The 18162-nt window shown below is 26.3% G+C and overlaps 1 protein-coding gene across 1 annotated transcript; it reads left to right on the top strand.

The window, feature by feature from the left end:
• Positions 1-1339: 1339 nt before the first annotated feature.
• On the top strand, positions 1340-2198 carry K444DRAFT_605883 (uncharacterized protein). Its single transcript, XM_024878891.1, has one exon. It carries the CDS (start codon positions 1365-1367, stop codon positions 2124-2126), a length of 762 nt encoding a protein of 253 aa, XP_024743801.1. The 5' UTR covers positions 1340-1364; the 3' UTR covers positions 2127-2198.
• The last annotated feature ends 15964 nt before the right edge of the window (positions 2199-18162 follow it).

Below are 18162 nucleotides of genomic sequence, written 5' to 3'. Positions count from 1 at the left end.
ACGCACGACCAGAGTCAACGCACGGTCATTTTACACCAAAACTCCCGAATTTTGAACTTTAATAAATGAGGAGCTAATAACCTAATTAACTTTAAAATTTCTATATTACTAGTATACTATTTTTCAAAGATAATTATAATATAAAAAATTAAAATTTATATAAAAGGCTTCTTTTATATTAAAGCTAAAAACAGAAAATTAATAATATATAATATTTATAAAATAATTATATAAAAGGAAAGAAAATAATAAATGTAATTAATCTTATATTAATAATATATTATAAAAAACAGTTCTAATTAAAAGTTAAGTAAAAATATTAATATAATAATATAATTTATTTAAAGTTTTAAGTTTTTTTAAAATATTATTATTAATAAAAGAATAGTATATTTATTAAAAGTTTTATAAAACGTTTAAATATATTATGCTTTTAAATTACATAAAAGAAATATTTATTTTAATAATAAATAAAATATATTTATATTTTATTTAAAAACATATTCTTTTTTATTAAAAATAAATAAATTAAAGATAAATAAAAGTATTTTTTAATTATTTTTTCTTATAATATTTATATAATAAAGTAAAGAATATAAAATAAAGTATATTAATAAATTAATATATAATAAATTACAAATTATATAAGTATTTAATATAAGAAATATAACCATTTTGAGTAAGTTTTATATAAGAAAGCTTTTATTATATAATTCTTTAATTATTTCTTAATTTAAGCTTCTTTTAAGAATTTTTAATATTTTATTTAAAAATTTAAGTTAAAAGTAAAATTTTATAAGTAATATATAATAATATAAACTTTTTATATTATATACTTATACTTCTATATATAATGAAGCATTCTTACTAATATTAACTTTAAAGAACTTATATAGATATAATTATTAAATATTAAATTAAAATTATTAAGTTTTTTAATATTTTAATAAAAGCTAAGTTTAAGGTTATTAAAAATTGAAGATTAATTAAGAAAAATTATATATTAAATCTTTGGCTTCTTCTCTTTACAGAACTTAAAGAAATTTATTTTTCCAATTAGTAATTATTTAATAATTAAGTATTTAATATCGAGTATTCGGGTAAACTTGAGCGTGCATTGACCTTGGGCGTGCGTTGACCTTGGATCTCGGTTAAGTGAAATTACATCATCAACTTTTGTTCCCATCCAAAGCTTTTCCGCGCCATCAGGTCAGCGGCATCAGTTCTTGTTAATCACGTGAGATAAGAATGCACTAGTACTATTATGGGTGACGACTGGACGATCGCGTTTCCCGAGGTTTCCCCGGCAATGCAACCAAGCTGACGTCGAGCTTCCATCTCGAAAGCGCATCATCCTTACCGCTATGTCTGCGACTCCACGCCTAGGCTCATGCACGATTCATTTTACACCGAAGACATACAAGGAAGAGACCGAGGGAAAGGGAATAGAGCCTAAGACAAGAGGGCTGAACCTTGTTCTATATTCTCCCAATCGCAAGTGGCATGTCAAACTTACCTTTCAAGGCAAACTCCAATCAGCCCAGAGCAGAACCTTTGCCAAAGTAACGAAACGTCGGAAAGATCTCGAGAACCTCTGCCTTTGTATCGATTTCGACCTTATACAGCTCCTAGCTAATACGATTACCGAGCTTCTCCTTATACGCCAGCAGGATACGCATAGCCAGAGACTCTATTTGAGGATATCACTTGATACGGAAAGCGAATACGCCGCTATCGTCGACAATCTATGGTTCTGTATATGCGAAGATCCATTTCGGGTACGGTTTCCGGTATATAATGGCAGTAGTAGTACAAGAAACTTGTCGGAAATCAAGAAGATACAAGAACTTAGTAATGGTATACACTTGGTATGCGTTGATAGCATGGACTATGTCTACAAGGAAGTAGACAGGCCACTATACGTACCGAGGGATACTGAGGTTTTGGAACAGGAGCTGCGAAATTTGGAACGGATACGCAGTAGTAAGGGTGTCGTGCGGCTTATTACTGTCGTTATATCCGACAATCCATACCGAACTGCAAAGGCCAAAGACGATAATCCTACCAGTTTGCAAGGGATCCTTCTCGAGTACTATCCAAACGGCACGTTGCAAAATGTATTATAATTACCAGAGCTCAACTTCCCGTAGTACCGATAGGCGGTTCAGATCGCTCGTTCAATTAATATTCTTTACCAGAATAATATAATATATATGGATTTAAAACCAGAAAACATTATCCTTAGCAAAGACCTCAATACTATACTAATCGATACTAGCGGAATTGGAGGTATAACTCGAAAATAGCTATTGCCAGAGATGAGATATTAACCGAACCTACTGGCTCAAGATATTAAAACACGGAAACAGAATGATATTTGGATAGTCGGGCAAATTCTATGGGAAATGGCTCAAATTACAGGTAATAAGGAAGAGTACAGAGTACTAAGTGAAGTCTCGCGCCTTGCTGCTATAGAAGATACTCCGCATATCCCGCTTAGAGACATAGCTTTCATTCTTTCACTAGCCTCTGCTCTCCCGGGTCAGAACTCACAGTTCAACGCTATCGGAGTCAAAGCCGCCGTCGGAGCGGTTGCCTAGGTCGCATTAAGTCAAATACTAGTAATGTTCCCTTGGTACGACTATAATCAAAATAACTTACTAGGACCCTCGTATTTGCTACTAGGTTTCCCATTACATCCCTCCAGATAACACAACCCTCCTGTAGTACTCGAGTCCTCTGAACTACTGCTATAGTCGCATGGCTTTTTCTTCTTCTTGGCGGTATTATATACAGTCTATAGTATTACTTTGTAATATCCGCAACTACTAATACGGGATTTGAATTCGCATATTATCTCTATTAAGGGCCGAATAGAATTGGGTTTCTGTAATAATTCGAGTTATAATAAGACCAAGATAATCTAGTAGGGATTAATATCGGTCGGGATGTATTATTAGTTCCAAGTCGCAATCTGCTCTTCTTGACATTTCGATAGTTTAAATACAGTACGATAATGCCACATAACGTGTCATACTATAAAAGGCTCCGGCTAAGTCCTCATTTTGTCTTCAAATATTGATCTATTAAAAAGCACTTCTCGTCGGCATTCAGTACTGGCAGTTTATCTCTCTATACCCACAGCCGATTGGGTAAATAATTCTTTCGATTGTTAGTGAGAAGACGGCACTGATCTGGTATTCGCTTACTGACAGGTGCCTTTGAAATTTTAGCGGGAGCTAAAAGAGAGAAGGTTCTTTGAAGAGAAGAAAGTACAGGGCCTTCGGCGTTTTATTATTCCGGTTTTCGGGTACTAGAAGGAAATAATAATCCGTCTTTGGTTACTAATAACTCTTGGTGGCTTTGCCTTGTAGCTCGCCTCGCTGTTTCAGATCTCTTATTATTATTAATACTGCTTTCTTTTTATATATTCGAAAGTATTTTGCTTTACCCTTTCTAATAGTTATATCTAAGTATATTTTCCTAGTATTATACCTTTTTTTTTTCATTTATAGCCTATATAGTATAACTGAATACAGAATGCCATATCTTATATAGCTATAGAATCCCGCATTCCACTTTTCCGGCTATAGTCTAATATCTATTACGGGCCTATTTGTAATAATAATACTATATATACCAAACGTATTATACCACTCTATAACTATCTAATACGGTCTTATTCGAGTTTCTATATACTATATTTCATGCCATATCTTACTACTATTATCCTCTATTTTCCCCGGAGTCTAATATTCGCTTGCTTTACCTAATACCATATAATAACGAGACTGCTCCTATATAATCCGAAATTTTCGAGTACTCCCTCCAAAAATCGAGTAAGGGAACTCACCTGTATAAAGCTTTATCCTATATATAGGGTAGTCTGGAACCCTCCAAGTTTATCTCTATATATAGGTATGACTTGCCCGTTACGGAAAACCTTTATATAGTACTATTACATCTTTGAGATTATTCTATTATATGAATTATATGAATAGATACTATTTGCATTAACTAAAAGAATAATCAAGAAAGAGTATACCAGATTTAGTCTATAGTAAAGATCTATGGCCAAGTAAACCGTATTATTATTTATCTCGGAAAGGCAGTATATAATAGTAATTAAGTAATCGAAGATATATATACTACTATAGAAGGTGGGTCTATGAACTTATTAATTAGTAAAAAGACCCAAGAAGTAATTCTCAAATTATTTAAATAATTATAGTTTTGGTATATCTGGGTAAGTTAGTAAACAGTTAATAATATCCGGAGAAATTACTAAAAAGAGTCAATTTAGGTACTTTAGGAGGTTGCCTTAGCTTAATGTATTCTGATTATATATGGCTCTATAGAGATAAACGGATATACTTTCTACTCAGGTTTTAATAAGCTAGAGCTTTCCTATAAAGACTATCCAGATCTAGGCTTATAAAGTCTCATTCATTTAGTAACCTACCTAATTAGGGAAGTAATCTTCCGGCCAAAATATATAATAAGTTAATTAGGTAAACTCTCTCTATATAAGCTAATAGATATATACTATACTTGCAAGAGTACTATATCTAATAATAAGATATATATCTTGCTCAGTATGAACTCCGATAATCCCAGTATAGCTGGCTTATTACCTGACTATAATATTCTATAGAAGATACTCTTGTAGTAACTTATTGAATTTATTCTATTTAAAGAAGTATCTATAGAGGTTCGGAATAAGAGAAATATAGTAGTAATTAAGAGTAAGGGCTATATCCTTGGCTAGGTATCCTTAATAAAGGATAATAGTACTCGGTATAATAGATAGTATATAAATATTATTTTTAAGAATATACCTAGGCCCTTGAAATATAATAAGAAATATAATACTTAATGAACTCTCCAAACCTCGGTAAAGCCCATCCGGAAGCAAGACTTAGTCTATCTACTTAAAGGGGCTTTAAAGCCAATAATTATTCGAGTATATAAGAATTATTTTGCTGTTATTATTATTATAGTTACTCTATACTAGTTAGTATAAACAGAGAGCGGATATTTTGAGAGTCAAGAACCTCTGGCTTTAATAAAAAGATTCTCGTATGATTTTCTACTTGTCTGGAATTGGGAAAAGTTCCCTTGAACTTTATAGGATTAAGTAGAATACAAAACTTTAATAGGAGTAAATACTCTAGTACCGGAGTATTTAAGGACAGCTTTAAATAAAGCGGCAAGATTATATAATATAATACTAGTCTTAGGAGATTTGGAAGAGTATAAAGAGGTAAAAAAGAGGCTCTAACAAGTAATAGAGAATTATAAGAGAGAGTTTGGAAAAGAGAATCTATATATACTAATAGATATAGATAGCCTTATATTAATATACAAGAATTAATAGCAGTGGCCAAAGGCAGAGGATCTGTTTTTATAAGTAATAGAGACAAGAAAATATATATAAGGAATAGACTATTAAGATATACTAAGTAGTATAGCCAACCTAGTATTAACCTATATAGATTAATACTATTCGGATATAGGGAAGCAAGAGTTAATAATAAGTCTAATAGGTTAAATAAGAGATAATGTTCAGGTTAAAGAAGAAGATATAGTCAAGGTTATGAAGTCATTTAATAAGGGAATAATAATACTTTTATTAGGTCTAAAAAGGAATAAGGTCCTAGTAACTAAAGAGGTGGCTAAGGTAGTAGCTAAGAACCGAAATAATAGTAAGGAGGTAATAGTACTACTCCTTGACTAATATAGTAATAAGGTTCAAATTACTAAAGAAGTAGTCGAGGCAGTAGCTAGGAACTGAAATAGCGGTAAGGAGGTAATAGTACTGCTTCTCGACTAGTATAGTAATAAGGTCCAAATTACTAAAGAGGTAGTTAAGGCAGTAGCTGGGCTCAGTAGTAAGGAGGTAATAGTATTACTCCTCAACTAGTATAGTAATAAGGTCAAGATTACTAAGAAAGTAATTAAGGTAGTAGCCGGGAACTAGTATAGTAGCAAAGAAGTAATAGTATTGCTTCTCGACTAGTATGGTAGCGAGGTCCAAATTACTAAAGAGGTACTTAAAGAAGTAGCTGGGAACTATAAGAGTAGTAAGGAGGTAATAGTACTGCTCCTCGACTAGTATAGTAATGAGGTCAAGATTACTAAAGAAGTAGTTAAGGCAGTAGCCGGGAACTGGAATATTAGTAAGAAGATAATAGTACTACTCCTTGACTAATATAGTAATAAGGTTAATATTACTAAAGATATAGTTAAGGTAGTAGCTGGGAGCGAGGCCGTAATAGAATTATTCTTTAACTAATATGGCAATAAGGTTAAGATTACTAAAGAGGTAATTAAGGTAGTAGCTATAAACGAAATGGTTCTAGTACTGCTCCTTGACTAATACGGCGCGAGGTTAAGAGAATAATAGAATGGCTGGTTTAGAAAAAGGATGAGAATAAAGAGACAACTCTGGATCTCGAGTAATACTTGGAATCTTGCTTTTTCATAGCCTAAGACTTTGTCTAACTTTATATACTTACTACTTATTCTAATGTTTCTTAATTAAATTCTAATACTCTAATGAATTTCGAAGGCTTTATATGAGCCGCAGGCGAGCACTCATATTAGCCACATATACCAGCCCTACTATACCTAGTATATGCTTTGTAAATAATTATATAATTGAAATTATAGTATAAATATTATAGGGCATACGGGGTTGTTTTATACTAACCAAAATTATTACTCGCTTTAATCCGAGGTACCGACCCATATAGTAATCTTATATAAATCTGTATACTATAGTAGCTACTAAGGCTAATAATAATTCCCTGTATTATAGTAAGGCCTTAGAGCTCGTATAACTCCTTTATAAGTATTAGGGATATTATAAGCTTGGTAGTAGAGCTATAATAAAAGAGGCCTATTATATTATAAAAGGAGACTCATTACAAATTAGGTATAAGGGCAATAATATAAATATAATTTTCTAGTAAGAGGGAGTCAGGGTATCCGAAAGTAGCTATGAAATATAACTTATAAGAAAATATAGGAGATATTAAGGTATATATAGATTTTAAGATACTTGAAGTTAAAGTATCTATTATTTTTTCTGGTATATAGGATTTTCTGCTATATAGGAATAGATATTACCCTGAGACTTATATAAGAACTAGCCCGGTATAGATACGGCTATACTTCTCTATAAAGAAGTAATAGAGTAAACTGGGTTATAGTAGTCCGGTTAAGTAGATAGTATTCCCGTATATATAGTAATATTATAGTTCCTAGTCCTAATTACAGGAGTTAGAATCTGAGCCGAGATATTATATAGCAAATCCTATTTAGTAGTAGTATTAATAACTACTAAGTTAGGTATTATATTAAGATATATATTATAAGCTAGGATTCGTAATAGATAATAAACTCTCAAGTACTTAAAGAGTTATAAATATCCTTTTCCTTATAGTAGAGCAAAAAAAAAAGAATTTAAAAATAGAAGACTATAAAACCTTAATTAAACTAGTCTATTTTGGGATATAGTAATATTATAAGGGAAGTAATCCTACTAAACTGCCTTGGAAATCTGACTTTAATTATAGCCAGGCCTTATTAGCTATTTCTTATCTCTCCTAAAAGTAATAGTAAAACCGGAATATTTAACTTCCGGTATTATATATCTAGAAAGAATAATTATAAAACTTTGGATTCCTAATAAGAATAAGTAGAAGTTCTTTCCCAGCTTTTATATATTCTCTTCTAGTACCTTTAATACTATAAGATCTAAAGTAATTTCTATTAGTTTCTGATTACTAGCTGGATTTATCTTATTTACTAACTTGTAATTTCCCCGATTCGTCTTACCTATATATTCCAATATTATCTTTATTAATTATCCGAAGAGGGCCAAAAGACTTGGACAGGATCCCGGTTTTAGTATTAGCCTTTAAAATTTCCAGGAAAATACTACTAGTAAGGGTTTCTTAATATTTATTAGAGATATATATTTCTATATTGGATTTTGATCTCATAGTATTAGAATTACTTATACTAGAGTCTATATAGGTAGATAGTAAAGGGATTATATCAGATATAAAATCGATATTAGAGAGCTATTCTCTTAGACTATTAGTACTATAGGATTCCTTTGGCAGCTTTATAAGTAAAGCCCTTTCCGGTACTATAGATATAGAATTATAGTAGTTTTCCGCTTTATTCTAATAAAATATATTAGGAAGAAATATAATAAGACTAGTTTTATTAGATAAGCTTAACTGGGTAATAAGATTAGTATAGTTCTGGAATATAAATCCTTTACCTATCTCCAGAAATATATAGGAATTTTATAGTATAGCCTTATAGATTTTATAAAGGCAAGTAAGCCTATAAAGTAGATTTATATAACTCTATACTAGATTCGCTTCTATTTTCCGAGATATAATAAACCTGGTATAGTTCTAAGACTATTTCTCGGTAATTATTAGTTCGAGTCCTATCTTACTTAGTATATTTAGCTAGTAAATCTTATTAAACTTAGATCCAAATCCGATTTTTAATATTCCCCAAAAGTCGGTATATCTAATAAAATCAGATACTTGAGTTAAAAATTACTAGTCTGGAAAGAGTCTTATTATATATTATAATAATATTAGAATAATAGTCCGAGAGAGAATATTAGTAAACGGAATATAAGATTATATTAGGTTAACTAAATTAGTAAAACGAAAGATATAGGATTCTACTATTTTATTAGTATTAAAGAATAAAACGGGATTAATAGAGATTAATAAGCTATAGAACTTATCTAATATATATTTATATCTTATAAATACTACTTCTTATATTTATAATATAATATTAGTATTAAAGATTTTTATTAGGATCTTATATAAGAGAAATACTAGATAATTCTTATAATAAAATCCAGGCTTTTTACTAATACTTATAATATTTAAAAAGGATTATTTTTTAGAATACTAAAAGAATAGATTCTCTAATAAGCTAGAGACTAAAGGGCTATAAACCAAAAGGTACCAAAATAAGAGAGTTACTAAAAGAGGAGGTTTAGTTAAGATAAGAGACTTACTAAATAGATAGTAGTAATATTAGAGACTTACTAATTAGAATAAAGATACTATAACTAAAGAACGAAATTTGGCTCTTCCTTACTCTAGTTCTTTTACTAGAATATAGGAAGTTTGGAATATAATAAGAATCTATAGCTATAATAAGTATTATTTATTCTTTAGAATATAAGCCATATTAATACCTATTAATTACCTGACCTAGTATATCTTAATTATAATATATAATAACTAAAAGAATAAAATCTTTTATTATATATAGTAAAAATCTATTTAATAATTTATTTATATTTTCGTTTCCTAACTATTATTCCTCTAATACTAAATTTAAGTTATTATTTATATTTTCCAAATCCTTTAAGGAGAAGCTATTAGTTCCGGTAATAAATTATATTATTCTTATAGGTTTTACTATTTTCTAATAAAGTTTCTTTCTATAAAAGAATAATTAATCCAAACAAATAATAGAATTCCTATTCTACTATTTAACTATTATATATTATCCGAATTCGAATCTTATACTAATCTCTATTTCCGATATTTCTATATAAGCTACTAGCTATCTCTAATAGGAATCTAATTAGTTATTCTTATCTTCTTCTACTTTTTCCTAATTTATAATAAAGTATCCTTTTCCCAAAAATAATCGAACTTTTTTGGTTTATTATATACTTGATTTAGTACTTTTACTATCTTATTCCTATAGATTATCTCTAAAAACTCAAATTATTTGGTTTTTGTATTTAATATCGGAACCTGAAACTTGGGAATATTAAATAGAGAAAATAATATTATCTATTTCAGGCCTATTTATTCTAGACCTATCTGTTTTTATAAAGATATATTAAGCTTTCTACTATAGTATCTTTAAAGTGCCTCCTACTAAGAAAATGGATTAACTAGTATTAAATATAAAATATAATTAATATTGTCTTCTACTATCCTATAGTAGTTCTTATTTTCTAGTTTCTTAAGATCTCTATTATAAGGCTTTAAATACTTATTATATTAAAATCCGTTTACCGTTTAGTAAACTATATTATAGGAATTACTAATTAGTACCTTAATTAGATCCAAATCCGTCTATTTCTATACCTTGGCTAGTTTTAATATATTATATAAACTACTTATTCTTTTTTTGAAATAAATAATAATTTATTTATTAAGAATACAAGAATTAGTAGTATTCTTCTTCTTTTAATCCAGTAGATTATAGTTATTATTATCTTTACTTTATATCTATTATCCTACTATTATACTATCTTCTTCCTTTTCTATCTATTACCTAGCTATTATACTATCTTTTTCTTTTCCTATCTATTACCTATTTATTTTATAATCTTCCTTGCCTTTAATTACCTGATATTCTTTCTCTAATACCTTAGTAATATATACTAGTTCCATTTCTAGCTTTTATATATTTTTCTGAAATATTTCATAATTTTCCAGATTTACTATAGCTTGATTTTCGCTGCTTTATATCTCTAGTTCTAGTATTTCCTTTTGGGATTTAATATCCGGAATTAAGAATAGATAGTTTTTATTATATAATTGAATTACTATAGTATAATAATAGTCTATAGATAAATAGATCTTATATTTATTAACCGTTCTCTTATTCTCCTAGATATACTTTCCGAATACCTATTTAATAAAAGAATTTGGGTTACTATAAGCTATATATAGTTCTTATATAGACTTATACCTGTCTATTTACTATTCTATTATATTACTTCTATTAATATTTCCTTCTATAAAATATATAATAATAGTATCTATTTCTTTAATAAATTAAATTTATATTATAGCTTTATCTAATTCCGGAGGATATTTTATTAGTAATAGAAAATATATATTAAAAGGAAAGAGTACCTAAAAGCTAGCTAATAGGTGCCTCTGGTTCCTGTATTTCATTTCGAGCCTCTAGTTAGCTTTAATTATATATCTATTTATTCTTTACTATATGAGTTTAATAATATCTTATATTCGCTTAGCTGAATCTATTTTTTACCGGACTTATATACTTTCCTATTTCTATTTCTGGTTTTAGTTATTAGGGATTTGTAGCTCTTGGTATTCTATATCTATATCTCTATAGATATGTTAGTAAGAGGTTAGTAAGTAAAGAGAGTTCAAACTTTTAATACTTATTTCTAGCCTGCTCTACTAGAATAATTTGAAAAAAGCCTTAAACTAGGACTTAAGAACAAAAAAGGAAATAATTCCTTTACTATTTTATATCTGTCTTTATATAGGTTATATAGAAATAAATACTTTATATTATCTTTAAAGCTATCCGTATATAGAATCCTATATCTTTATTTAATAATTACTTCTGGACTAGTTATAATAAGGAGAGGTATAAATTACTGGATATCTTAAATAATAGGAGGAATTAGAAGCTACTTTAGAGCCCTAATCTTAGGAGAGTTAAAGTCTAGTTATTTAACTAGAGAAGTAAACCGTTAGAATATATCTTAATTAGCCTTAGCTCTTAGTATCATTTTCAGATTCTTTTTAATAGGATATTTAGGAAAGTTCAAGTACTTATATATACTAAAAACAAATAATTATAGAATACCGAATATTCTATAAGTCTCTAAGCTTCCCTTTTCAGACTAGAAGGTTATTTCAATAATCTGGATCTATTAGTTTTCTTTTTAGCTTAAGAATAAATTATTTAATATAGTAAGAACTATTTAATCTAGAGAAACTATAACTAACCGCTTTATACTATTAATACAAGCTTCTAAGAATTTGATATCTTTAAAGAATATAAATAGAAAAGAAATAATACCTTTAAATATTCGAATATTATTCTATATAATCTTATATTCTTAGGAATTGAAATCTTTGAAAATAGTTCTTTCTAGAACCTGGCTATAAAGAAATATAGTATCTAAGGTTAATATTCCGGGGCCCTAAGTTCTATAACCTTTATAGTAACCTTATTAACTCTTTATTACCCCTTTATAATCCCGTTAAGAAATCTACTTTAGACTTTTTTAATATTCTCAAAGTAGTTTACTATTTACTAGAAAATAAGTAAAATAAATAGCTATTTCTAGTAATATACTAATATTATAGTACCTTATTACCTTTACTTTATAAAAAGTAGTAATTCTTATACTATTATTATAGAATCCAGTAATTTTCGATAGAATATCTAATACAGATTTTAGTTAGGAGATCTTAATTATATCCTTAAAGTAATCCTCTTTTTATTCTTTTAAATGAATCCAGTCCTATATTTATAAACTTGTTTCTCTAATATTAGTTATAAGAAGTCATTTTCTAATTCTTAAACCAATATATAAAAACTAAGTTACTAATAACTTTTATATTATTTCTATTACTCCTAGTCTTAAAGATATTATTTTAATAGTATATATCCTTTTCTATTAAAGCCTTTAACCTCTATTACCAGGATATTTCTTGTTTTATATAGTTTATTCCTATATTCTAAATCTATTTAAAATCTATAGTTCTTAGTAGTAGTATATTTAGAATAAATCTTTTCTATTTCTATATATAGTTGAATTAGTATTACTAAAATGTCTTTTCCGGATTTCAGATATACTATTATAACTCTTTAAAATAGAATAGGATATATAAGAATATCTGAATATAACTAGCTAGACTTATAAGTTCCTCCTTTTATAGTAAGTTATCTAAGAAAGTATACTAGAGTAATTAGAATATATAGAAAATAAGAATTTAAATAATTTACTAATAGAAGTTCTTTAGCCAAACTTAATACTATTAAATATAGAAACTTATCTATTTATTAAGACTACTTATTAGGATATTTCAAGGCCAGTCTTCTATAAGAATAGCTGCCCTATTCTATAAATTAGAATATTATAAAGCCTAATACTTTAATATCTTTAAATAGCCTGTTATTTTATAAACTAATATTAATATAACCTTTAGGATTAATTTAGGTAATAGATTAGTAGAATAAGTAGTTCTTAAGCCGAGGCCTTATTGATTTTAATATCTCTATAAAAAGACAGGAATATAGTAGAATATATAATATCTTTATATATTATATCTCGAAAGATAAGGAAATTAAATTCTATTAATATCTACTATTTTAATATTAAAACCCAAAGAGTTTTAATAGTAATAATTTATCTTATATATAATTATTACTATTTAAATCTCGTTTAGTAATATAATAGATCTATTAAGATCTATTAAAGAGATAGCTATATATTCGGAAATAGTAAAAATAGTATTACTATATATAAATATTTTATAATAAATAAGGAAATTCTTATATCTAACTTAATAAAGGATTTAAGCTTAGTTATTAACCTCTAAACCAATTATATATTTTACTATAAAAAGTTCAAATATAGCTGGATTCTTATATATAATAACTACTAATATCTCTAATTTATAGTAGTATACCTTAGTATAGTATTACTAAAGTAATACTTTTTTTAGAAATAAGAAATCCTATAATAGTAACTTTTCTGGGCTATATATTTCTTATAATATAAAAAGAAATTCGGGTATATTAAGCTTTAATAATAGTTGAAATAGGAATATATTATAGATAACCTTATTAGTATTATTACTTGAGTTAGACTACTCTTTATACTATATCCTTTTCTATTATATAGGGCTTTAAGAATTATTTTATTAGTTTCTTTTTAGTAATATAATAGCCTAAAAGGTTATATCTCCTTATTTCTCTAGTTAAATTTTACCCGGAAACTATATTATAGTTAAGTCCGATCTCTCTAGTTAATATATTATACTTATTATAATATATAGAAAAGAAATAAAATTAATTATAAGAGATATAAAAGCGGATTATTTATTTAAGGCTTTTATAAACCAGAGCCGGCTTAAAGAATTTAAGAGCCTTTGAGATTATCTCAAAAAGAGTTTTAACTTCTTATAATCCAGTATAAATAAATAGTAATTCTTATTATATAAGGAAAATAAAATAGCAGAAATTAGAGTTATTACCTAAAAATAAAAAAAAGACTCTACTATCTAATTACTTATACCGAAACTAGAACTATTTAAGAAAATAAAACAGGAGACTAAAAATAGTACTTATATTAATAATAGTTCTAGTTAAGGATATTAAAAATATTATTAGATACTTTTCTAATACTAGATAATAGAAAATAAATATCTAAAATAGAATTCAGAAGCCAGAATTATATAATTATTTCTCTAATACTATAAAGGTAATAAAACTAAATATATTTACTAGTTTAAAGTCTATTCTATATCTTTCTTTCTTCTTTATTTACTATTTACTTTATTCTTTTCTCTCTCTATTATCTATATTAAAATAATAAATATATAATATAATATCTAGTATTATACTACCGAGAAAGAAAGGAAGCTTACTAAAGATTAAAAAGAAAATTTTCGAGAAATAGTTTATATTAGTCTAAAAAGACTAAACTTTAAGCCCGAATATTTAAAAGATATTAATAGGAAAAATATTAAAAGACTAAAGAGAATCTTTATAAGATAAGGCTATTTTCGACTATTACTATCTAATTATATACTAGTAATTATTACTAAATAAGACCTGAAAGTTATATTCTAATATTTAGATAAGATATACTTTTCAAACTAATATTACTTTCAAATTATATATTCGAATACTTCTATAACTAATATTAGATCCTAGCTATTCTGGAAATCTTAATACTAAAAGAAGAATAGTAAATAGTAGATTTATACCTATTAGATTTAATCTTAAAACCCTTTATAATTATTTTAGAATATTTAATATTATTCCTATCTAGTAATAAATCCGGAGATTAAAGTCGCCTTAAGTAAAGAATATTCCAATTCATTTAATTTTACTAATAGTAAAATCTATAAAAAGATCCGAGACTACTAATATTGAAATAAGTCCTTTATTATAAGATAATAGTAGATATATTTATCTAAAGGCAAATAGAAAGCTCTGGGCTAGTTTCTAATAAGGGAAAGGTATAAGGAGGCTTTTAATACCTTACTAGTTATTTATAGTCTCTAGATAAAACCAGGATTCTTATTTAGTAATATATAGGAAGTTCTAGTTATATAATTTAATAATATCTATTAGGTAACTCCTATTATAATTATCTAGACTAACTTTTTAAATAAGAGGTCCTATATTATCTTAACTATATCTGGTAGATATAGTCTTTTATCCTAGATAGAAATATAGATCTTATATATAAGACTAACTAATTTATTATTGAAACTTTATAACTAAGAATTCTATAAGTATTAGGAAATAATTTAAGCTAGCTTAAAATACTTTTCGATTTGGGTAAGCTCTTTCCCGAGATAAGAGGAAAGAAAGAATAGAGATTAATCTGAAATAATATTTCAAGAATAGTTTATCTTATCTCTTTACTATATATATTCTTTAAAAACCTGAAGTTATTAAACCTATATATAAAGATTATCTAAGCTTTAATTAAATAGCCTTTTAAGGAATTATTATATAATATAATAGAATAGTAGTTCTCTAATATAAACTAGACTTCTAATATAATTATTATATAAGATACCGAAATAGTATTTAATATATATAAAGAGAATATAACGAATTAGATTAAATTTGGCTACCGGTAATTCTATCTCTTTATACTATAATATTTTCTCCGAATAATTAGAGAATATTCGAAAAAAGAAAAGAATTAGTTTAAACTAATTATTAAAGAGTCTAATTCCGTAACTTGATATTGGTTTGTTCTTTTAGCTAATTAGCTAGACTTTAGTTCGGAAGTTATTAGATAGCTAAAGACTAATAATCTATATAAGATTAAGACTTATAACTTCCTCCTGAAATATAACTCTTCTAAGTTATATACCTATAATTAATAGCTTTTTAAGAAATATATGAAATAGATAATAAGAATATATATAGTAGTTATTAAAAAGAACTAATAATATATTAAGCCTCCGGTAATAATAAATAGATCTAATAAACCCCTTTTATAATAATATAATTGGTTCTTTCAAACTACCTATAAGTATAAATAGAACTACCTTTTCTTAGATATTCTTTATAATATTACTAATATAAAAGAAAAGAGAATTATATTATTCTTTATTTAGAGATTAATATACTTTATATTCTTTAGTAAATACCTATCCGGTACTATAGCTAAGGTTCTATAAGGGCAATTACCTCGAAACCCGGAAGTTAATATAATTATAGAAAGTAATAGGATATTTCTTTATAATACCGAATCCGGACTAGTACTATTCCAAGCCCTAGTAGCCGAGCCTTTAGTACGGAAATAAGTATAAAGAGATTATCCGATATTCCTATCTCTATTAAGCCAGAAACAGATAGTACTAGTTTCTATTTTATAAGCTAGTAAGAATTTATTAAACCAGAAATAAATAATACTAATACCTATTTTATAAGCTAGTAAGAATATATATATTTATCTCTATTCTCTAGATTATACTTTTTAGAAAACTAAAGAATAATATAGGTTATTATATATCTTAGTAAAAAAGATATAAATTTCTCTAGATACTAAATAGTTTTCCAGGTATATTAGAAAAAAGGCCTCTAAAACCAGGAGTATTCTATATTATATAATAACCCTTCTAAGATAAAGTAAATAGTAACTAAATATATTTAGAAAGATATATATTTAATAATAATAAAAGGCTATAGCCTTATTCTAGAAAGATACTATAATATAGTAGTTAGTAATAGTATATATACTATAGTACTAGTACTAAAAGAAGAGAGAGAGATTAATAAATTACTAATTATTTCTAGAATAGGATCTATTATAAAAAATAAACCCTAACTTATAATACGCGAACTAAAAAAAAGAATAATTATAGAGAAATAATTTATTTATTTTATAATTGGAATATAAAATTATACTAGTACTAATTCTCGTATTACCTATAACTCTTATATTAGTATATAAACTTATAGGAGTTTAAAGTCTTATATAAGCCTATATATTCCTACTAGCCTATATATTTCTATTAGCCTTAATTCTTATACTAGTCTGGATTCTCGTACTATTTATAACTCTTATACTAGTATATAAGCTTATAGGAACTTAAAGTCTTATATAAATCTATATATTCCTACTAGTTTATATATTTCTACTAGTCTTAATTCTTATACTAGCCTGGATTCTCGTACTACCTATAATTCTTATACTAGTATATAAGCTTATATTAGCCTATATACTATTAATAAATCTTTATTAGTTCTTATAGATCGAGAACTAAATTATAATTATAGTATTAGTATTAATATTTAATAAATACTTCTTTTTCTTATATACTAAAGCTTCGTTTCGTTTTATTATAACTATATTAGTTAAGGATATATAATTAGTTTATTAAATAGCTAAAGTTACTATCCGGAACCTTAATTAATAACTATTTCAGTTATTCTCTTTAGAACTAATTTTATTATTACTAATATATATTTTATTTTAAAAAAAATAATAGATAGGATAAAAATAAGGAATTATTATTAGTTTACTATTAGAAATCTTTATTAACTAAGAACTAGTTGTATTTTAGGAATATCTTATAATTATTTAAGAAATTCATTTCTATTTCAGTAATATATAAAACGGCTAGATAGTATTTTTACTATAATAAGACCTTTATATAATAGAAACGAATTCCGAATCTAGTCCTATAAACCCAGATATTAAACTAGTTATAATTAATATTAAAATATAGATTTATACTCTCTATATAATATATAAATATAGCCTTATTATTCCCAACTTTAATAGCTAATTACCTCTATTATAGAAAGTTATTTTCCTTCTAGAAATAGGTGAAATAATAGAAGAAATTAAACGGATAATAATCGAACTTATAGTTCTTTATAATAAAGGTAATTCCCTTTCTATAACTCGCCTGCTAGTTCTTATAGTAATTATAGTTCTTCTAAAACTTTTATTAAAGGCTATAATAGTACAGGTATACTCTAAATATACTAGTCCGGATTAGAAATATCTCTTAATTATATCTGGAAATATTATTATTACCTATATAACTATCTAGTTATAAATATAATAGACTAAGGTTAGATCTATTATTTATATAAATAATTCTATTATTTATA

The sequence above is a fragment of the Hyaloscypha bicolor genome (genome assembly GCF_002865645.1).
Source record: "Hyaloscypha bicolor E unplaced genomic scaffold K444scaffold_10, whole genome shotgun sequence".
In the NCBI taxonomy this organism is placed as follows: domain Eukaryota; kingdom Fungi; phylum Ascomycota; class Leotiomycetes; order Helotiales; family Hyaloscyphaceae; genus Hyaloscypha; species Hyaloscypha bicolor.
Note: the sequence above shows the minus strand (reverse complement) of the source record. Positions and strands in the feature narration are given on the sequence as shown.